Source organism: Pteropus alecto, unplaced genomic scaffold (assembly GCF_000325575.1).
Source record: "Pteropus alecto unplaced genomic scaffold, ASM32557v1 scaffold98, whole genome shotgun sequence".
Lineage (NCBI taxonomy): Eukaryota > Metazoa > Chordata > Mammalia > Chiroptera > Pteropodidae > Pteropus > Pteropus alecto.
The window spans coordinates 20,891,615-20,914,542 of record NW_006443570.1 but is presented as its reverse complement, the minus strand read 5'-3'; the positions used below and the strand labels follow the sequence as shown (position 1 = coordinate 20,914,542).

At 37.8% G+C, this 22,928-nt stretch overlaps 2 protein-coding genes across 3 annotated transcripts in view; one reads left to right on the top strand and one right to left on the bottom strand.

Moving 5' to 3' along the window:
• Window positions 1-17,887, top strand: part of SLC6A4 (solute carrier family 6 member 4) — a 37,364-nt gene extending 19,477 nt beyond the window's left edge. Inside the window, exons 10-14 of the mRNA XM_025041655.1 lie at window positions 200-331; window positions 1,311-1,410; window positions 2,836-2,936; window positions 6,368-6,535; window positions 10,508-17,887. Coding sequence (XP_024897423.1) covers window positions 200-331; window positions 1,311-1,410; window positions 2,836-2,936; window positions 6,368-6,535; window positions 10,508-10,582 — 576 coding nt within the window. The 3' untranslated portion in view covers window positions 10,583-17,887. The remainder of the gene's footprint in view (window positions 1-199; window positions 332-1,310; window positions 1,411-2,835; window positions 2,937-6,367; window positions 6,536-10,507) is intronic.
• A 521-nt stretch (window positions 17,888-18,408) lies between these two features.
• The window catches only part of NSRP1 (nuclear speckle splicing regulatory protein 1), a 38,872-nt gene continuing 34,352 nt past the window's right edge, over window positions 18,409-22,928 (bottom strand). For both annotated transcript variants that reach the window (XM_006925036.3, XM_025041656.1), the window contains 3 exons: window positions 22,569-22,776; window positions 21,576-21,684; window positions 18,409-19,941 (listed from right to left, as the gene is read on the bottom strand). In XM_006925036.3, coding sequence (XP_006925098.1) covers window positions 18,894-19,941; window positions 21,576-21,684; window positions 22,569-22,776 — 1,365 coding nt within the window. In that variant the 3' untranslated portion in view covers window positions 18,409-18,893. The remainder of the gene's footprint in view (window positions 19,942-21,575; window positions 21,685-22,568; window positions 22,777-22,928) is intronic.

Here is a 22,928-nt window from a genome sequence, read left to right as displayed (position 1 = left end):
GTCCTTAGGGATGGGTTCTAAATGACAGTGTAAAACAGGGAAATATATTTCCAGGGAAGACTGGTGAGGAAGGGGGACTGGTCATGATCACCTTGACTTGTCACTTGGCAATCTTAACCCCTCTTTCCTGTTCACTGTCCTAGAAGGTAACAGATTTGTTTCAGATCCTCCCCTGTGACAGTTTGTGTGTCCCTCTCAGTTTGCAGGCTTGGAGGGGGTGATCACAGCTGTGTTGGATGAATTTCCACACATCTGGTCCAAGCGCCGGGAGTGGTTTGTGCTCGGTGTGGTTGTTACCTGCTTCTTTGGGTCCCTGATCACCCTGACTTTTGTGAGTACCACGACCCCCAACTTTGAGTCAACCTTCCCTTGGGCAACAGAATGCTACAAGAAGCCATTCCTTTCCTGCCATCCCTCATGGTGCCCTGGTTTTGGGGTTGTCACTGCTTAGAAAAAAAGTTTGTCATCAAGGATAAGAAGAAGAGTCATTTCTGGTGGCATCTGTTTGTAGAATCTGTGCATGCTATCTGGAGGCTCTTAGCATTTTATAGTAGATCTAGCTAGATTTTAACCCTCATAGAATATCTGGAGAAAAACTAAAATTTGATTTCCCAGTTTATTTTCAGTCCTTAGGGCTGTTTTCATGGGAATATTGCCCTGATGTCCTCCTCCAGAGAACTTGCAATGTGAAGGAGTCAGACCCTCTCGAGTGCTTTATTGTAGTAGCTAAAGGAAATACTGTAAAATATGCATCAGACAGTACCCACGGCATCTTAGGCTTGTGTCCTCTTGACTCAAGGCAGATTTTGCGGATACGCATCTTCTAGCCATGACCCTAATGGATGTGGAGCTTCCGTGAGGTGGTGGGGCCCTGAGCATGACCCAAGGGATTTGTGAGTAAGGAAAGAAGGCAAAACTGTGAGCAACATGCTCAGGAGGTCTGGTGTTGTGGAGTCCCTCAGATTCAGTCTTTAGGGACCAGATCCTTTAGGGACCAGGGTTAGGAACACAGTTGGTGTTCAGGAAATTAAAGGAAGTTGGAAATAGATCCAGAGGCCCTTTTGAGTTTGTCTCTTAAAGCCTGGTGGGGAGAGGAAACAAGAAGAGAGTGCTCCATAGGGAGGGATGAGGTGTCCGTTGGGACGAAATCTGGCCCACACTGACAAGGCTCCGGGATACTCCTCTTAGGTCCAAAGTTGACATTTTCCAGAATTTTCCTAAGTTGGGAAGCTTCTTTTGGCCCCTGAAGACCATAAAGAGGAGGCAGTGCTTCAGAGGGCCCTTAACCAGGCTCATGATCTTGTTTCCAGGGAGGGGCCTACGTGGTGAAGCTGCTGGAGGAGTTTGCCACGGGGCCCGCGGTGCTCACCGTTGCACTGATAGAAGCAGTTGCTGTGTATTGGTTCTATGGTAAGAAGCTTCCTTCTGCCAGCCAGGATCTTTTCTACATCAGCCTGTAGCCACCAGAATAGAGAGGGGCTGATTCATCAAAGAAAGGCAGGGCAGTGTGCCAGATGTCCCCTCCTGGTGAGTCTGTAAAGTAAGCTCAGCTGAGTGACTGCTTCAGAAACAGGTCATCATCTCCTCCACACTCTCTATACCAGATTGCTCATACCCTTGGGAGGTGTTTTTTCGTTCTGGGTTTAAATGTTTCCCCAGTGGAGAAAGGCTGAAGTGGTTCCCTGTAGCTCATCCACAGTGGATGCTTGCTTAAGATCTCAACTGGCTCTAAGAATTGGACAGAACACAAAGAGCTAGTGCACCGTGAATGCATTTGCAGAGTGTGCTACTGTTAGAGAGTGGCCCTCAGTTTAAATTTCCCAAGAGCTCCCTTGAGGGCCCTGAGACAGAGCTGAGCAGCTTCGCTTTTAGGGAAGAGACGAGAATGTTCCCATTTGTATTATCTGTCCTGGAAGAACCCCCTGTTCACTTCCTTTGATCTTGGGATGGATTCTGATAAAAGTGAAACGACCAGGAGCGAAGAGAGAAAGAGGGAGAGAGCTGACATGGGTCCATTGTCAGGGGCCCCAGGAGCCCCTGGGTGGAGGTGGGAAGGGCACAGGCAAGTAAAGTGAAGACAGCCAGGTTCAGAGATGCCTCTCTTCATCTTTACAATCAAGAAGTGATTATTTCATTCTGGAAATGTATTTATTTTCCTAGTTTCTATGATAATAAAACAGCTTTAGCGTGTTTGTCGTTATACATAATAGGAAGAAGGGGGCCCCATATTTTGAGTTACATGGGAGCCCAGTGTTTGAAAAAGAAGTGCTCCCCACCTCCTCAGCAACTCAGAGAACAAGGTTCAAAGTGTGAGAATCGCCGGGCGCTCTCAGGGCAGCACCCACAGGACAACCTTCCTTCCCCATCTCAGTTTCTCCCCAGAGTTCTCACTTTTCATTTTCATGCCAGTTACTTTTTAGAGAAGGACATTGGTCTGGGCAATATTATGGTTAAAATTTTCTCTCGAACATTTCTAGTATATGGTCAAAGTCAGTCTCTGTTGAGCATATCCATCATCCCTTTCTTTTTCTACCGTAACAATAAAATGAAACACATGCTGAGACTTTAGGAAGGCAGTGTGGGCCCTGAGAGGAGGGCTTTCGGTCCCTCCCCAAATGTCCACCTATCTTCCCACACTATGTAGAAAGAATGTTGCTCGCTATGACGTGCAGTTTTGTGACGAGTCCTCCTTGTCCCACTTCCAAACTAGATCGGTGCCCCTGAGCCCCTCCTATGAGAAATTCCAGAGCTGCTTCTCTCTATGAGAATCAAAGGATAGGACACTCCATATTCTCTAGCATTTAATCAATATCTTTCTCTTTCGGATGATTTTAGGCATCACTCAGTTCTGCAGTGATGTGAAGGAAATGCTCGGCTTCAGCCCTGGATGGTTTTGGAGGATCTGCTGGGTAGCCATCAGCCCTTTGTTTCTCTTGGTGAGTTATCATTTCCCTTCTCCTCGTGGCCTTGGAGAAACACTTACAATTGATAAATTTAATTGAAGTGTAACATATGTAAAGAAAAAGGTGCAAATCACAAGTGTACATGTCAGTGAAATTTTATAAATTGAGCATGGCTAAGCACTCTTCTGGCTTCTCACACCATGGAGTCCTCGGGGATTTGGTCACTTTATTGCACCACCCCGTGCTCAATGATAATGATAAATAACAATTATTAAATATTAAGGACCAGGCCAGACTTTTTGCAAAACTTACTCTCATTGTTTTTTTTAATCCTCACAACAATTCTATGAAGTAGTATAGTTCTAATACCATGTTGTATACATTTAAGGAAATTGAGGCTTAGAGATGTTAAGGGTCCAAGGACCGAGGTCAAGTGACAAGTAAGAACTATTCAAGACAGGGGAAGGATTAACTATGCTGCTCATGAGGACCTAAGAAGAGTCCTAATAATTTTGTGTTTATTTTCTTTAAAGATGCCCCACACAATGATCCTCAAGTATGACCTGAATCAAAAGTAGAATCTATTTATTGTCAAAGGACCTGGGCAAGAAAGTTCAGTTCCAAGGGTTGCCCATTTGTCAAGATGTATTCAGTATTCATTTCATCCTTGTTGCACGGGCTTTTCTTTCTGGTGTCCTTCCGAAGGAGTTGTTTGCCCAAAGATGGATAAGTGCCCTGCTAACATCCCAAGTGCGCTCTGAGGTAGCCTGAAGTAAAGTGAGTCCGTGCACATCAGCGGGGACTACTCTCCTGTCCTTTCATTTATCTGTAATTTTACAGGGGCGGGGGAGCTTTTTGGTCTTTTAGAGACAGAAATGTTGTTACACCATTCCTTCAGTCTAGCTCCAGTTTACGAAGTACCTGGGCCACCATTTTGCCTTAGGACATCTCTGCCTTTGGCATACGGCTGTGACTTCCCCCTCTTTGAAAACAGCTCTTTTGTGTGTTTTTACTTTCTCGGGGCGGCCCTTTACTTTTTGTACTTTTTGTACCCACACATTAACCTATGAGATGGACAGTGTGCTCATTCTTGCCTTTGCAATGCTGCATGTGTCTCTTTCTACCACAGAATCCTTCCTTTACTCCCATTACCCTGGACTCTGGAGGCTTCCCAAACCAAAGCCAATCCTTGCCCCAAACAGAAGGTGTTCTCAGGGCCCAGGGGCCCTGGTGTGTGCTCTGGGCTCCAGCGTTCACCCAGATCTTGGTCTGGTAGTTCCTTACTACCTCATCAACTCATTGTTGCTTTTAGATAAGTTTAAAACACATATATTTTTAAATCCAGAAATTTTAGTTCTTTTCAGTGAGAGGTTGGTCTGATTCACCTAGCCTGCCATTACTAGAAGCCCTGACATAAATGGGTTATTAATTTATATTATTACCAGTGCTTCTCAATAATCTATTTAAATCCTTTTATTTGTTCTTCAAAGGAAGGAGAGACACTGGATTAGTTCCTTAAGGGAAGAAGTCGTGTTTGTTTGTTTGCTTAAGTATTCCCCGCACACGGAAAAAATGAAGTCCAGGGCTGAGATTTGGGAGAGGCAACTGAGGCACTCATCACAGGGGTAAAATTTCAGGGGGCGCCAAAAATCTCCATAATTAAGATAAATGCTATTTTAATGCAATATTTTTAAAAAATCAAAATTAAAGCAAAAAAATCCCAGCGAACAAAATAGCAACATTTTAAATAAACACAAGATCCGACCCTATACTTAGATGACTTACCTCACTCGCATCACCCTACTCTGGTCCTATCTTTTCAAAATATTATTTACCTTGATTACTGAAATTTTGGCACCCCTTTAATTATTATGCCTGCGGTGAGTGCCTCATATGCCTCATCCTAATTCTGGCCCCAGACATTAGTATTTGCATTTTTGTAAACTTCTGGTTGTTTGGCAGCGTGGGTGAACTCTTGGTGTAGAGTCAATAAGTTTGGTGTCCAGCAAACCCCACATAGAGATCTGGGTTCAGGCACATTACTCATTAAGTCCTGTGACGTTCGCTCTACTCACTTCCTCTAAAGGCAAGTGCTCCAGGGCACGATGAAGAGGAGGCAAATCTGTCTTCTTCTGAGTTTACTCAACAGATCCCCTGCTCTGGGCTTTTTAAGGCTTCTTTGGGTAAACAATGAGTAGCTTACTAAAAATATTCTTTTTCACTGAAGCCAAGTTACAAAAAAAGAAAATACTGTATATGAACATGGAGAGGCTGGGAAGTGTCGGGGGCTGTCTGAAGCAGCACTTACCAGCTGCAGCAAGAGCCTGACGCCTCCCAAACTGTGTTGGCTTTAACACCTGACATCAAGATGAGACAACTTGCAGCAGGGATGGCTCCTAACCAAACCTCTGTTCCTTGTTCCAAAACTATCTTCCTTAGTGCCAGGTCTTGGGGTGAGGAGACTAAGTAGAGAGAAGGGTTTGCAACTGGCCAGGCTCCTGTTTCGAAAGCTTCCTCCTGGACTTAGGATAACACCATTCAGAAGATGGATGTGTGTTTAACAATCTCCCTTTTTATTACCTGCAGACAAAGAAAAAAAAAAGATATAAATAGATGTTTAACCACACAAATAATTTACATTACTGTCTTCTTTATGACTATGAAATAATGAAATAAACTTAAATCAAGAGCAATAACGATTTCGGCACAGTGGTTACTAGGCAAAAACTGCTATTTACGATCTCTCTGGAAAGCAAACTGAAATAAGAAAACTCATAAGAAAAAATTCCACACTGTGGAATTCTTCTGGGCCAAAATTTTCACTGAACTTTCAAGGAAAACGTCTAGTAAGCTGCTTTTTTCTTCCATTATTCCTTTCATTACAAAGGCAGTCATTCTTTGTCGAGATTCCTCGAGGCAGAGCCATCCTTGTTGAAACTCCAGGCTAAGGCACTTAATGAGAACCTTATTATCTCTCCTGGACATAGGTACCTTCCACCTGACCAAAAACAATCAGTGCCAAGAAATGCAGGGGGAATGAAAGCAAAGCAGAGAGAAACAGGAAGTCCTAGGACTGGCAGGGGCCTTGGAGAGGTCACCCAGCGTATTCCTCATTGTCTGATAAGATGGCCCAAACCACCCCTGATGAATGCCAACCTCTTCCCTCTCACCCTAAAGTGGGTGCTGTAACTCCCTTAAATAATGTTCTGAGGCTTTGGCATCCCCGATGTAGAGGTTGAGGTGGGAGGTAAGGAGGAAAATCAAGATAAACACCTGACTGTTTTGATTTTTACAGCTTAGGCACAGAAATTAGTGAATTCTGCATGTTCAATCTAAGGTATATCATATTTTGGGAATTTCCTGAAAGTATTTTAGTTTCAGCATCTGGTATTCATAGTATCAGAACTGTCTCTACTTGCACAAACACTGTTAAGATTTTTAATGTTTCTTGGAATTTGTTTAAGTTCATCATTTGCAGTTTTTTGATGAGCCCGCCACAGCTACGACTTTTCCAGTATAATTATCCTCACTGGAGTATCATCCTGGGTTACTGCATAGGAACCTCATCTTTCATCTGCATCCCCACATATATAACTTACCGGCTGATTACCACTCCAGGGACATTTAGGGAGGTATGTACTACTGTGTGCGTGTGTTCAGACTGGTAATTGTTTTGGGAAAAAAGAGTTCTCTCGTTATGCTCTGAAGGAGACAATTTCATCGTATGAAATTCACCAGGAGGCTATCAACCTTGTATATTTATATACCTACATCGTGTAGACCTGTAATGGCTGCCACTATCATCTTAAGGCATCTCCCATAAACCTCAAATACAACAGCAAAAGAGTGAGCTGGTCATTGGGTTCACCACAGCATGCAGCTTGAGGTGTGTCTAGCGTTCTAAACTTACCAGATAACGGCTTTGGTTCCTGCTCGCTGTTGGGCATGGACCTAAGATTGGTGGTGTCTGGGGCAATATATAAATTTTGATTTAAGTGGAGAGTACAATGGAAACGTCTGTGGTCAGTTCACTAACCAGCTATTTTCAAAAGCATCATCAAATAAAGATGTTGCAACAATATCATCGTTTTAGCTCTAGCCAATGGAGTAAAAAAAAAAACAAAAAAAAAGTTGCCATTATAGCAAGACTCACTTCAGTAATGAATAATGTGCTATAAAAACTTTAATAACAGAACCTTAAAATTTGTATCATATTGTGCACTTTTCAAAGCATCTTCATGTAGATTATCTCATTTTGTTATCAAAAAAAAAACAAAACTTGTGAATTAGATGGGCAGGTATCATTAGCAGACAAAGATGCTGAGGCTGGGAATAATGCTGCTCAAAATTTCCTTCTTTCAGTGACTTTTTCAAGGACACACAGTACAGGGAGGTTCAAAATCCAGGTCTTCTGATTCCAGGTCCAATGCTCTTTCACTTTTAGGTGCAGTTTCTCTTTTTGTCCTTAGTTTGTTTTTAGTAGTTTGCTAATGTAGAAATTGGAGCTAGAGGTTAAGGGGAGATGAGTTGCTGTTTTTCATCCTGTGTTGCTAGAGTTAGCAGTTCAGGTCACTTACAGGTGTGTAGGTGGGTGTTTTTGTAGGAGATAAACTCAAAGGTGGAGAGTAGTATTTGGGGAAAGTTAGACTGGCCTGTACTCCACAATGGCCTGAGAAGTGAGATGAGCTGATCTGTGGGCTCTTAGAAGCAAAACTCAAACATGAGACCATCACACTCATCTTCCTCAAACATTTCATGAAAAATATGAAGCAAGAGAACATAAGGCAGTTAAATAATTCTTTCTGAGAACTGAGTTCATTTTTTCTTCCAAACAGGAAAACTGAATTCTAGGTGAACAGGACTCTGCACCCAAACCAGTCCTAACCTCATTCCTTCCAAAGTGCCTTGGACTCTGGTGTTTCTTGAAAGATATGCTCAGACCCAGAGTCATTGAATTTTGTTCCTTTAGGTTGTTCTCTATGGTGGTCATGATGGTCCACTGACTGTTGATTCAAACCCAGTGTTTAAGGTCAGCAGTGAGAACTCAATAAATGTCAGTATTCTTTGGTCACAGATCGCACCCTCAAATCTTGGTCATCTTTCTTGCAAATTCCTCCTGTTGGCCATAAGGCAGTGCCACCCAAAGGTGTATCATTAACAGAGCTCACATCCATTAGTAACAGAGGTAAGGCTGATTGTAGGACCATCTTCACCGCAGAGCACCAGATGAGGAACAGTGGGTTACCAGGAAGCATCATGATACAGTCAGTCAAGGACTAGGAGAGAAAAGACCTAGTCAGCTATGGCAAGTTACTTGCCTTCCCTGGATCTTAGTTTCTTCATCATTAAAATGTGCTCATTGGACTGGATTAACATTTCTCACATGTTAATGCATTTTAAGGAGCAATAGTTCTGTGGGATATCAATAGGTGTTACTGCTGGGGGAAAGGTAATGTAGTCAAGTAATTTTAAAGAATACTGGATTACGGCAAGTTAAATAGGTTTCTTTACTTTGGGACTTCACAAAAGCTTTAATATGCCCACATGCATGCTTAATATCTGAGAGGGATAAAAAATGTCATGTTTTTTTTGCCAGGAGTCCCAAGGGACTGTAATTATTTGTAAATACCATACTTGATTGTCCGTATCATTCTATCTGCGAGGGAGGGAAGCCTCATATGAAATTTTGGTATAGTTAAAAAAAAAAAAAAAGACTAAGGGAAAGGTAAATTTCTTGACTCTTTTGGGCTCTAACCATATTCAAGGTTGGAGTTTGTGGAGTGAGCCACCACTTGCTCACCTGTAACATGAAGAACACCTGCAGCCTGGAAGTCTCAAGGTTGGAGTCATCAACTTGATTAGGTTATTATCACAGAAGCCCCTAGTAACCTGCATAAAGATATTGGGAAGATGGCCCCTAATAAGTAAGCATTTATAGATGTCAGCAGTGATCCACTTTTTAGATTATGACCTTGGAGAAGGCCAGGGATGAGAAATTATGAGAGCAACTAAAATGCTGTCAAAATATGGAAAATGTAGGTAGGCCTGGCATTTTGGCAGGTTAGCAGCCAGAAGGGCAGCAGAATGGGTAGGTGGGGGATAGGGCACAAAAACGAACTATTCTACTTTACAGTGTGGTTAATTGTGGGCCTTGCCTCCACCATACACCATACCTCTCTTCTCTCTGCACAACACTTAAGACTAGTTAGAGTGATCTGTGTCCAGTTCACAGTTAGCAAGATACAATTTTGTGTAATCGGGTTTTGCGGTCTGTGTAATCAGGTTACATATTCATCTACAGGAAGGGTGGTCTGTGAAATTTTGCTTTCTATGATTTGACATGTCCAGGTAGCTGCTGAGCACTGCAGCACTCCTTTTTAATTGGGTTTCCAGTGTGAGATTGCAGTATTTGAATGTTAAGGTCATTAGGAACACAACACGCACAATTTTGTGAATTTATTAACTCTGAGAATGAAACTTTCTGAATTCCATAGGCCCTGCTCATTAAAGAAGAACAAACTGCCAGCACTAAGAAATAAAAAAAATTGAAAGAAATAAAAAGGACAGGTAGTAGCGCTTCACCTAAAAACATATCAAAAGATGCTTTCAGATCCAATTGGGCCTGTTTACCATACAGACAGACTTTTGCCATCGAAGATTTTATTAAGCAACTTAATATATTTTTTAAATAATTTTTAAATTATAGTTGACATACAATATTATGTTAGTTTCAGGTGTACAACATAGTGATGACTATTGATATAATTTACAAAGTGATCACCTCACCCCAGTAAGTCTAGTTTCCATAATAAAGATTTTTCTAAGCCTCTGCAGTGCAGCTGTGTCTTTCTTCACATCCCTGAGCTGCTTTATGTCACCCTGATACTTTTACAAGGCGAGCTGCCCATTTCATACATGAGCCCAAGAGTATTTCAGGTCTGTCTTAAAGCTTCTATGTACTCAGCTTATTTTAATGTAAGTATTTTCAGCTTTTTCCCTGTGAGCATGAGATTGCTTTAGGAGTGATGATCTTAAGGGTCACATCTTTTTAAATTTAATTTTGTAATAATTTGCACCCTTGGACGAACTAACCAGTACTTCTTTATAGGTGGATTCATTAAATAAGTGACAACTTGGCTGTTCCAGTGGCTAATGGCACTGTGCACTGTGCCTGTAGTGTGTGTATGCAGGGCTGAGGGGAGGGGAGGGGCTCAGGATCCAGCATTCACTCTGCTCCACAAGCCCTGTGTGGCCACATGAAGCCTCCTCCATCCGGAGAAAAGGTAACCTTTCCTGGGTCATCAAAGGCATGTTATAGGCCAGCAGAGGTTCTATTGATGGCTCATCATTTTCTCCCATTAGTGATATAATGACTTTCTTAATTAGTTTATAGATGTTTATAGTTCTTGAATATTCCAGTTTTATCCACAGTTGAGAATGAATAAATTGGGAATGCCTTCCTTAAGGAAAGTCAATGAGACTATTCCAGCTATTAAATGCCACTAAAATGCTATACAACTTTGTTTTAATATTAATGTTAAAATATATTTACAATACTGTTAAATTATAAGAATGTTTATAACTTTATATTTTCTTCCCAATAGCGTCTTATTAAAAGTATCACTCCAGAAACACCAACAGAAATTCCCTGTGGGGACATCCGCTTGAATGCCATATAAAGTGCTTCAATGAGAGGAAAATGGCTTCCCAACAAGCTCTTCCTCCACTTCTGACAAGTCACGCCTCGCCTTCTCCCTCTAAATGAGTTTCCAGCTAAGCCTGACAATGAAAGGGTCTTTTTCATTGAGATGCAGTCCTAAAAGACTATGGTGCCCAGACTCTCATGGCCTCTAGCCACTTCTTTCTGTGAAATCTCCTGGACATATTACCGTGTTAGACTCTGTGATGCAGCTGAACTATTTTGGATGCGTAAGGGTGTATATGGAGGTGATGAAAACCACCATATAATTAGTTAGGATTGGATTTAGAATCAAGTCTGTGAAAGTCTCCTGTATCATTCCTTGTTCTGATGTTTGGTATCTGACGTCTGTTTGCTTCTAAAGGTTTCACTGTACATGAATGCATAAACTATGTAGGAGAAAACGGGGATAGTGTCTTGCTAACCATGTATTTTCTGAGTAGCATAGAATTCTATAGCTGGACCTACTAGAACCCTGCAACCCATGTGCTGCTGTGGAATCAGGAGAGGAAGATATAAGAAACTAAACTGAAAAATAATGTGTACATGTGAGCATGTGTCTGTGTATACTGTCGTTTAAGTGAATCCTTCCCTTATTCCAATACTTTGGGCCCATTGCAAACTATATGAATTTCCTCTAATTTTTCTTACATTAACAAATTCCACCTACTCAAATGTGTATATATGTTATTATTTGAAGAGTATAATTACAGCATGCTCTGCCTCCTTCTTTTTCCAGTGACACTACATGAGCTCAAACACCTTCCTTTATGGGCCAGTCTTTGGCTTCTGCTGCACTTCATTGTCATCTCCCTGTCTCTTTCTACTAAACATTTAGGATAATGTTCCACAGGCAAATCTGGCCTATTTCATTAGTCACTATGGCTTTGCCAGGAACTACTTTGAAGATGGATATTGACTAATACACCTTAGGTGTTCAGTTGGCTATCTGATTCAAGCTCTGTATACTTCAAATGATTGAGTTTGACCGTTGAGGTTATTTTGCTTTATGAAGAGAATAAATCCAGTTCTTGCTTATAGCATATGTAGACTTGGTACCTTAACCTAAATCAAGGTCATCCTCAATCCAAAAGTAATTGGAGAGTCTGGGATAGCCCAGACTTAAATGGCCAACCCCACCCCAGCCCCCGCCAACTCCTTGACCCTTCCAGGTTGAATACCAACCAGGATTGTGAGCCCACCAGATAATTTTCAAGATCGAATCTAAGTAAGGCTAATTGAGAAAGGGTCAGTAAATAACTTTCATTCCACATAAAACCCTTAATACAGACCAAGTAAATTTGACCTTCAGTGGCTTGTGACTCTCAGATGCATAGGTAGAGAAGCAAATTATACCTTGCGGTGTGAGATTTACTTATCAAAATCTTAAAGGAAATAAAAACATAGTTAATGATAAAAGGACCCAATCATCTAGCTCTACATCATTTATTTCCTCTATATAAATCAAATTTAATTCTAACAGCCTTATATAGAAAGAAGACCCATATAGCAGAGGCCTGGTTTTATTCATTTATAGTTCTGTTGGCTTCCTTTTCTCAATCTTCCTGGCCACCTTCCTGTATTCCCCCTCCATCTTTCTATTTCTGATTCTTTGTTTCTCCTAGCAGGATGTTTTCCTTATAGATGATAGCTGCTGAGAAGTTTCCCGAAGTATTAGAGGTAAAAATGAGGGAGATTAAGAAACATTCTGTGCTGACCTACCTTCATTATCTTTACTTTTTCATTCTTTCTTGTTACCTTATTTCCATTCTCTTTGCTTTCTAGCACGCTGAGAGAGGTTATATAAGTGGCAGCATATTCAGTGGTCAATACCTTTGCAAATTTTAAGAATTTCTTTTATAAAGATATTCAGATATGGATTCTCCCCAGTCCACACACATTTACACAGTCTCCAAAGATAACATTTTTAAAAAAGCACTTTTCAAACAGTGTTAACAGGACAGGTATTAAGGGAAGTATATAGGTGTTTTGAAAAGTTTCAAACTTCAATAGATTTTTTAAAAAATCTAAAATCTCTGTTCTGCATAGTTTGCATTTACTTTACCCCTATTTATCAATACTACTATGGACTTTTTCAAGGAAGGCTTTAGGTAGACGTACTTTAAAATAATCTTTTAAAGAACTTTTGAATCTAATGTAGCATTTACATAAAAATATAAACTACAAATGGAATTTTAACATTATTTAGGTACTGAAGTTAATTTTTTTGTGATTTTATTAGTAAGAAATTCCCAAGAAATAGGCAAGACACAAGACAAAGACATGGAGGCCATTCAATTGACTGAAGTTGTTTTATTGATATGCAGTGAAGTCCAAAGAATACATCTCTCTTCTAGAAAACTTACAACCCATTTACAACTAATTCCATTTGTGGTATGGAATGCATATAACGTGTAACCTAAATTCATTGTCCTGGCTGCCCCATCTGGATATGTATGCAAAGACCCTGACAAACTCAAAAATCAATAGAATAGCTCCAAAATCAAATAATGAAATCTCAAAATAAGGCAAGTTATTGTCAGATGAGTCACTCCCTCACCATTCTTTTTACTTAGCTTGTTAATTTGATGCCACTAATCTTAAAATTTAAGTGCAAGGATGAACTTCCAGTTAACTCACACACCCCACCCCCATTCCTTAAAAGGGAGATTATTCTCCTGGAAGAATTGTATTCTTTCTGATAAGTAGAAAAGACTGGCCTAATTTTTCTATCTGTTGTATAATTGATTTGGAGTTCACTGTCAAAGCAAAGCTTAAAACTATGGAATGCGATAGCTCAACTGTGCTTTTAAAACTATGGAATGCAATAGCTCAACTGTGCTTTTACGCATATCTTAGATAATGTTTAACTACCCAGTGGTATAATTCGAGCCTAGTTCTTTTCTAAGCATGTCTCTTTACTCATAAATCAACACCTGGTGCTAAAGATATCATTAAAGACAGCAGTAATCAGAAGGCATTTTTCAATCTCCTGTCTTTGTCAGGAAGGGATGAAGAAGAGCACTAAGTTCCTCAGAGAGACTACGCCACAAATGGTCGTCCCCATAAGTAATGTAATAAAAGCAAAATAGTCATATGCTATGTGAGAAGTTGTATATTTTAAAGTCATCATGGAGCTCACACATTATCTAAAATGCAAGGAGAGTTTCACATAGGGTCTAAATTAGGAAAGTGAGCTTAGAATGTGCTTGCTTGAGAAGCACGTTAGAGAATGAAATTCATAAATCCAAATACAGAAATGTTACAATAGGGAATATTCCTACACTATAGTAAGCTTTTCTGGTCCACTTGAAACAGTAGGAGTTTTTTCTTCAATATCAGAAATGTCAATATTTATTAAAATTTGTTGTGTTTAGTTTCATGAAGGGCTGTTTCAAAGTTTTTGTTCTTTCTTTTTACTTTCTGTAGTATCACCCTTTCCCCTCATTGCTTAACTGCCTCTAAGTTTTAATGAGAGAACAATATTTTAAAGTCCAGATAACTATTTTAGAGGTAGGAACAAACCTCGTAACTAAGCTAATTTCTCTGCTCTTCTTGGGACCTGGAAATTTCTAAAGAAAGGTGAACTTAAGTTTTACTTCCTCTACTAGAATGAAATAATACCTCTTTCAATCAGTTTAGTGGGTATTTACCACAGTGGAAAAGATATTTTAGGATAAGATCTTAGATATGCCTGTCCTTTTGTTTCATATAGTTGGAATCTATTCAGTATTGTTTCTACATCAGGTATTTCAAAAAACCTTTTCAAGAGGAGTCTTTTTTGGGAAATGACACAATATATTTCCATTGAATTTTGGGTGGTTTTTCTCTTATCAATACATCACAAAATTCTTGCAAAACAGCTGCGCTACCGCCACTGTAAGTTTTTGTTTTTTAAGCTATCAAAATAGATTTTCTTCACTGGCCAACTCTAATTTAGAAACTGTGTATTCGTGGAGCACCTTATTAGAAAAAACTTTTAATGTCTGCTGAAAAACTTTACACTTAGGGAAGAGGACAGATAACATCAGTCCTTCAATTCTGTAATTGAAGACTCCAAATATAGTAGATAATTTATTCCTAGCAATTTGTAAACACTGACATTCCAAACTACTAATATTTGGGGAGGAGTTATCCCGTCTTTATGCTAAAATATCTAAATTCCCATAAACAAATAAGAGCACTTGCAAAATTTTTAAAAAAGGTTATTTTGAAAGATTATTTGAACTCTAATATTAAAGGTCTACCTATCTTAAAACTTGATATAGAAAAAATATATTTTAAAAGATAAAATTAGGGACTTTAAAGAAGAATTTGCAGTTATTTCTCCAATGGCATATAAAATATGATTTGACTTACAATTTTTCAGGATACTTTGTGCATTGGACATATCAATGAGGTGCTTCAAACTCTAGATTACAGTTAAATTATATAAATGGTATTTCTTTTTCCCTCATTTTCACTTTCTCCCATATTACTTACAGCTAAGAACAAGAAAATTTCTTCCACTATTCACCTCTGTAAATGGTGGTAATATGAAATTTACCAATGTTATTTTTCAGATGAAACATTTCATTTTTAAACTTTAATGGCAGATTTAAACTTAAGTTTTATTTGTATAAAAGAGTAGTCTCTTTAAGATGCAAAGAATGCCCCTATATTAATTTTTCACTATTTGGTCATAAATGCGCCAAGTTAGATTGTGAGACATCAGTAAATGCCTTCCGCTGTGAACTATTACTGTAATAACTTTTATGATTTGTTCTCATAAAAAAAAACCTTCCACATCCTTAATTAAAAATCTTAACTATACATTGTCAAAACATTTACACATCCCCCCAAAATATCACTGCATATAATTTATAAATATGTAGTACCAAAACCACCTAGAATTAGATATTAAATTTCTATAAAGCTAATTCTTACAATTCTTTGCAATTTGTTCAGAACTTTATATGCTTTCACATATATCCCATTTGATCATCATAGCTCTGCACGACAGATGTTATTGTCCCAGGTTTGCAGATGAGGGGCCTGAGGCTGAGAGAGGTTAATTGATTTGCCCAAGTTCACACACCTAGAAAATACCTAAGTTTTCTGATTGCTGGCCAAAGGTTACTTGCATGTCTTTCAAATCATCATCTATAGAAAACCAAATACACGGATTCTAAATCCAAAAAAGAAAATCATGAGGGACGTGTTCCCAACAAACAAGGACATTCATTCTCCTACATAACCACAATACAACCATCAAAATCAGGAAAGTAACTTTGATACATTACCACCATCTAATCTGACCTCATTCAATGTTTTTTTTTTTTAACAAAAGGACCCATTCCAGAATCACACTTCTCATTTAGTTTCATGTCTTTTTTCCCTCCTTCAATCTGCAAGCTTCCCAGGCTTTCCTTGACTTTTGTGAACTTGACACTTGAAGACTACAAGCCAGTTATTTTGCTGAATGTCCCTCAATTTGATTTAATGATTGATTCCTAATGATTAGATTCAGGAAATGTATTTTGGCTGAAATATCATGACACTGATGTGCTTTTCACTGTACTGGATCAGGTAGAGCACGATTTGATTTGTCCCCATACTGGTGATGTTAACTTCAACCACTTGTCAGGCTTTCCACTGTATTCTTTTGTGATTAAATAGTATTTTTTAGGGAGGGATTACTCTGAGTGTGCAAATTCCCTGTTCCTCATCTAATTCTTAATTCATTCATTTTTTACAGATACTTTAGTCAGTGGATTATAATCCATTATTATTATTTTGCTGTTCAAATTGTCCTACATTGTTAATGAGAGTCCTTTCAAGCTGGCTTGTCTTTTTTACATGTTCCATAATTCTTAAAAAACTTCCTTACTTTCTGGAATGATATCTCAGTATCATCATGTACTTTCTCCACCACAGCCATTTCTTATTTTTAGTGAAAAATGTATTTAGAAACCAAGATCTAGGTGGTAGGTTTTGCTCATTGCAAGTAGTGTCACTGCTACCAAGTACTCTCACTGGACAGAACTAAAGTGTGTATGTATGTGTAAGCACATACACATTTGCATCTATAATTATCTCTCGTGAAAATATATAGAGTTCACACCATTACTTCCAAATCCAACCCAAAACTACAAAGTTCATTTTAGTTTTCTCTCTTCATATTTATAATCCCTTCTAACGCAGTGTGAAACCTGGCTCCCATCACCCTGAATATTTTATACTTATTTGATCAGTTGCCCTGAGTGTCAGCAACATTTCATTGCTGTTGCTACCTCTACACAGCAGCCTTCATAACCCATTCAGATTCTGACACTTTGTGCAGGGATTGCCCCCAGAACAAATGCCATTCTTAAACAGCTCAGGCTGACAATCCTTCAGCCCTATTTGAATCACTGGACTAAGAGTAGTGAAGGGGTACTCTCCCAAGGGAAAATCAAGGCACTGTTCCCAGAAAAGGGGTAAGTGCCTGCCAGAGAGGCAAAAACATGTTATATCTGGGGAAGGAAATAGACAAAAACCCTTAATTTGCAGCTTCTCCCTGAGTTATATCAAACTTAGTTATAAAAGTATATAGTCGACCCCTGAACAATACAGAGGTGAGGAGGTTAGGGGTACTGATCTCTCGAACAGTTAAAAATACGTGTATAACTTTTGACTCCTCCAAAATTGAACAATTAATAGCCTACTATTGACCAACTAGAAGTCTTACCAATGTCAATTAACAAATATTTTGTATATGTATTATATACTATATTCTTACAACGAAGCTAAAGTTAAAATAATTTATAGTTATTGAAAAGAATCTGCATATAATTGTACCCACACAGTTCAAACCCATGTTGTTCAAGGGTCAGCTGTATATTTCCTAGCTAAAGCATCCAAGCTGCTTTGTGAAAGTCTCAACTATTAGAAGAGGGAAATTGACAGCTTATCAGATCCCTGACTCCAGTGTCTCCCTCTTGCATACCTGGTTAATCTTCCAAATATGAGGCGCTAGTTCTAACAACCTTAAGGAACCAAATTTTCTAACAGAGTTGAAGACTTTTAGTCCGTCTCATGGTCTTCCATAATCCCACCCAAGCTTTTTCATAGTTACATTATACTATATCCCTCTGTGCACATAGAATCAGTGCTTTTTAAGTATTTGTCACCATCAATGATCTATTTTAAAGTATTAGGATGTAAATGATATTTAATGTGTCAGTCAAGAGATAAGAGCATTAGCTTTGTGTTACTTTTTCTTTCTGGTTTTAAAAGTATAATAAAATGATTTATGAATGCTAAATTTGATCCTTATTACAATTTTTTTCTAAAAGTCAATATTCTTATTAAACAAAGTTTATCTTAAAAATAAAATGTGGTTAACTATGATAAAGTTAAGTATGAGAGATAAAAATAGCACTTTCTTAAAGGGAAGAAGACTGGTTAGAGAACTATTTTCTCCATATTATTCATCCTTTCCCATGAAAAAATTTATAATATTTAATTTCAAATGGTAAGTTTCAAAGACTTAGTACAGATATTCTGGTTTTATTTTGATATATGAATGGAAGCTATAATAAGCTGTATTATATTTTTTAGGGTATATAAACAAGACATGTTCATAAATAGGCCAAATGGATCTTAAATTAATTTCATTTAGGCTAAATGTCTCCATCTTTTCACACTTAGCTAAAACTGATTTATATACATAATCAATTTACTAACTTGCATGGGTTTCAGAATTAAAGTGATTTCTAATGAAATATAAGAGAAACTGTGGCACAGGTGAATGGCTTTACTTTTAAAATAAAATATAAGCATGAATTACATGTATAAACACACCACTATTTTTATTTTCAGTTAAGCCAAGTATGCTCTGAGCTAAAAAGTTATTAGGACAAGATATATATTCATATTTTACACTTTAATACAAATTTAAAAACAAAGTATAACAATATTCCCTATTGTTCAAATGTACATAATTTTATCTGAAACAATATTTATAAAACAAACAGTTTCTGGAACAAAGCCAACATTATGAGTTGTTTAAATCATTTTTTAATGGTTGTACTGTAGCTAATATTCTCCAAATACCAGGATTTAGTAGACTGTTTAGGTTGGCTGAATACAATCAAGAATGTGGTATTGGTAAGTAAATATTATATATCATTTCAAACATTCAAGATAAAAGGACTGACTTTTGACTTAAACCTAAAACAAAAATAAATTTTGAAAATATATTTCGAAAATACCCTCCCAACCACTATTAACATGCTCCTTTACGTGTTCCCACAACACGTTCCAGGAATTCAATCATCTTCTTTCTCAATATATGTCTTTGTATTAACCCGTGCCATTTGCCTGGCCAAGTACCTGTCTCTAGCTGACATTACAGTTTCTTCATTGTTCCGTTTTGCAAACTTGTTCAAGGCCTCGTCTGCTCTCTCTTGTTCTTTGCCTATCTCCTGGCATTCCTCTGTGATTCTGTGTTTTGCTCCCAGCGATGTTTCAGAGCTAGAGGGTTTCTCTGGGTTTCTTTCTTTGTCTTTTTCCATGTTTATCATTTTACTGGATCTTTCCTGGCCCAGGAACCTATCCTTTGCCCTAGAATTCGGGCTGCTTTCCTTTCTGTCTCGCTTTCTTTCTGAAGATTGAACACTTATTTCTTGTTTTTCTCTATCTCCGTATTTGTCACTGTTTTCATATCTTTCTTTCCTTGCTTTCATATGCTCCTCCTTTTCTTTGCCTTTCTCTTCCTTCTCTCTCCCTTTCTCACTGTGTCGGTCATGATCATTTCGTTGTCTATTTCTTTCTTGTTCTCTTGTGGGATATTTCTCCCTTTTCCATTCTCTGTCATTTCTTTCCCTTTGGTCTTTTCCCCTCAGTTTATCTTCTTGTTCATGCCTCTTCCAGTGGGAATTTCTATGACTGGCTTCTCTGTGCCTATGGGAATCCTTTTCTTTTTGGTAATCACGGTCAGTGTAATAGTTCTCCTGGTCCCTGGACTGTCTCCCTTGGTGCTGGTCTTCCTTTTTCTCATGTCCTCTTGACTTGGAACTTTTTGTGTGGCGTTTGGTACCATGCTCTCTTTCTTCACTAGATGACCGTGAGTTGGTTTGATTCTTGTGATGCCTGGAGTCATTCTCAGAGGTCTCTACGTCCTTTTCCCTTCTGCAGTTCACTTTATTTTCCTCCATTTCATCATTCTCACTGCTGTTAGCATCAAAGTCACTGTCTGTATCTGGGTTTTCCTCTACTTTCACAACAGTTTGGAGAATGCATTTCTCATGTAGTATTCTGTTCTCTGAACTTACTTCATCAGAATAACCCCTTGATTTCTCTTCTTTTATCTCAGACCTTTAAAAAATAATATAACACTGAATGCTACATTATCAACTGTAGTAAACAAATGAAGTGTTCTCAATACCTGATATAACTAAACTTATATATACCTTCTGATTACCCAAATGCAAAAAGGTGCTGATGTCTATTTATCTTGTAAACATATACAAACTAGCATTTTATAACCATTCAGAATTTTCAACATTGATAGAAGTGAAAAAGAAAATGAGCCTTTCTGTATCAGACCACTAGAATCTTCAGGCAGTGATCTGTGCAGTCTTCAATTTGCTCAGCACAGACAAAGAATACGTAGGGAAGGTAAGATACATTTTGGATCTTAGTAGTATTTTCACAACATGAAGTTGTGGCTCTTTGTTGGATTTTTATTTTTCTTTCCAAAAAATTTAAAGTCCTGGAAATAGATGAAAATAATTTTTTTTCCCCCACAGCAAAATGATAGTAAAATCTAATTCTAACTATCACTAAATAAACATTCTTATGATTCAAAAGGCACCGGTATCCTGATATACCCCTTGGCACCTATCACAACAGAATGGAAATATATGAATCCATCCAGCTATTATAATCAGTAACACTACAATTGTTTACATCATCTACATTTTCCCAGCTAATAAACGTGGTTAATTTATTTATATTACTCACACATTCATTCTTATTAATCACACTAAGAGAGCAACGACTATGGTTCTTTAGAAACTGCTAGCAGAACTATCTTGGCTAACAAACTCACTAATAATTATGAATTCTATTAGACTCTGAGAAGTACAACTATTAAAAAGACACTATAAAGTTTCATAGCTGGCCTTACAACTATTTAATAGAAATACTAATTCTCCATTCAAAATCTCAACTTTTAAATATATTTTAGACTCATAATTCTTATCAATATTTTAATCAAAACTTAGCAGTTGGGGGGTAGGTGGGAAATATAAGCCTAATTCTTTCTCTTCATCCTTAATTCCATTCTCCTGCCTTTCCCCAGCAACAGACTCAGATCCTCTTATCTAAAAGTTTCTGTTCCCCAAAAAAGTTTAAATACAAGTTTAGGACACATTCTCCCTCTACTTTTAGCTATATACTTATGGCATAATCATTTCACCATTCTTATTTAGTACTTTATAATTTTATTCTGAAATCCTTCCAATCCTTACTTTCCAAACGAATACTAATAGAAATGTCTATAGAAATGATAATGTCCTTATCTGTGCTGTCTAATATGGTTAGCCACTAGCCAAATGTAGCAACTGAGTATTTGAAATAAAAATATTTTAGATTTTTCCAAAATTTTATTTTTAATATTAAACAGCCATACATTTCCAGCCCTTGATATGTAAATCTTACATTTTATGGAGGCTGGGTTTTACTTATAAAAATACACCATCTCTCTTTCTATATAGTACCTAAACATGTGTGTAGGTTTACTGCAGAATAAAAATGATCCTGAAGTAAATCTATAGGTTTTTAAATTAAGAAACTGTAAATCCCTATCCATTCAATTAGGTCGGGTGCGGCTAACAAAACAACATGCAATGCTATAATCCTCTATCTTCTAGAAGGTTAAGATGATCTTACAACCACAGATCATGAGCAGTATCTTTCTTCTAAATATTCCATATGTCACATCTTACCTGGCTTCACGAAAGCTGCATGTAGGTACTTCCTCTTCACCAACTGCTTGATTTAATAGATGCCTATAAAATCCACTGAGATCTTTCTGCTTGGTTACATCCAAACGTGCTAAGAGGGAAAGCAAAAGTGAGAATATATTCAACGAGACAAAAATGCAGTTCAGTTTTACAAGAATAGAGTATATAACATACAGTGTGTAAATTATTCTCTAGATCAAGAGTTGGCAAACTATAGCCTATAGGCCAAATTTGGTCTGCTGCCTATCTTTGTAAAGAAATTTTTATTGGAATATAGCCCTGTCTAGGGCTGCTTCCGCATTACAAAGGCAAAACTGAATAGGTGCAACAGAGATAGCCTAAAATGTTTCTTATCTGGTTCTTTACACAAAGTTTGCTGACTGGTGCTCTAGATAAACACACAGTACATGCTTAGACCAAGTCTTACAGATTTGGTTTACTTCCACTTAAAATTGATGAGCACTTGCCAATTAAGCTATTTATAGGAACATATTTTACTTAGATCTTGAAAATGACGAGTAGAAAGCACTATGATATTCTTGGCCTCTGCACGTCTTTGTTCTTTCTTGAATTAATGTTATTGTTTTTCTAAATGCACAGTTGATGCTCCTTGGTTGATACGCCACTAGTTTTCTCATCCCAGAAAATATAGCTAGAATTTAAATCTCAGTTTATATTGCTTCTGACAAATTTCATGGTATTATGCCTTATAATCAATGTTTTTACATTTAGAATCATTTTCCAAGGCAACGACTTATAATGACCATAGTTTTAAACAAAAGATGTAATAGTTACTGAGAATATGATTGTGTTTTTAGTTAAAATCTCCTGTAATATTATATTGTATACCATTATTCATATAAATTATGACTATAACATTATAATCTAAAAGTTCAGTGACAGAGCAAACGGCTAACCATAGGGCAGAATTCTGCCGCTTCTGTTTCCTTCTACCCTCTCCCTCTTCCATTTCACCTTCGAGTGCAGCAGCTCTCTTTTCTCTTTCCTCCTCTTCAGCTCTCTCTTGCAGTTTTTTCTTATAAGCAGATGTCACAAATGCCTCTTTATCATCAAATTCTCCCTTTTCCATTTCTCGTTCTCTCTGTATTTTCTTTTCCATTCTTTTTTCTTGTTCCTTTTTTCTGATCTCAACTGCTTTTAGTAAGTTGTGAATATATTTGGGCTGGGGGAAAATATGATTATTTAGGAAAGAGTAAAAGATAATAATTGTTAATATTCTAGTTTTTATCATGAATTAAGATTAAAATGTCCAATACAAACAGGAAGGATTGTCATCTTCTCAATATAAATTTACTAGCAAGATGCAACGACATT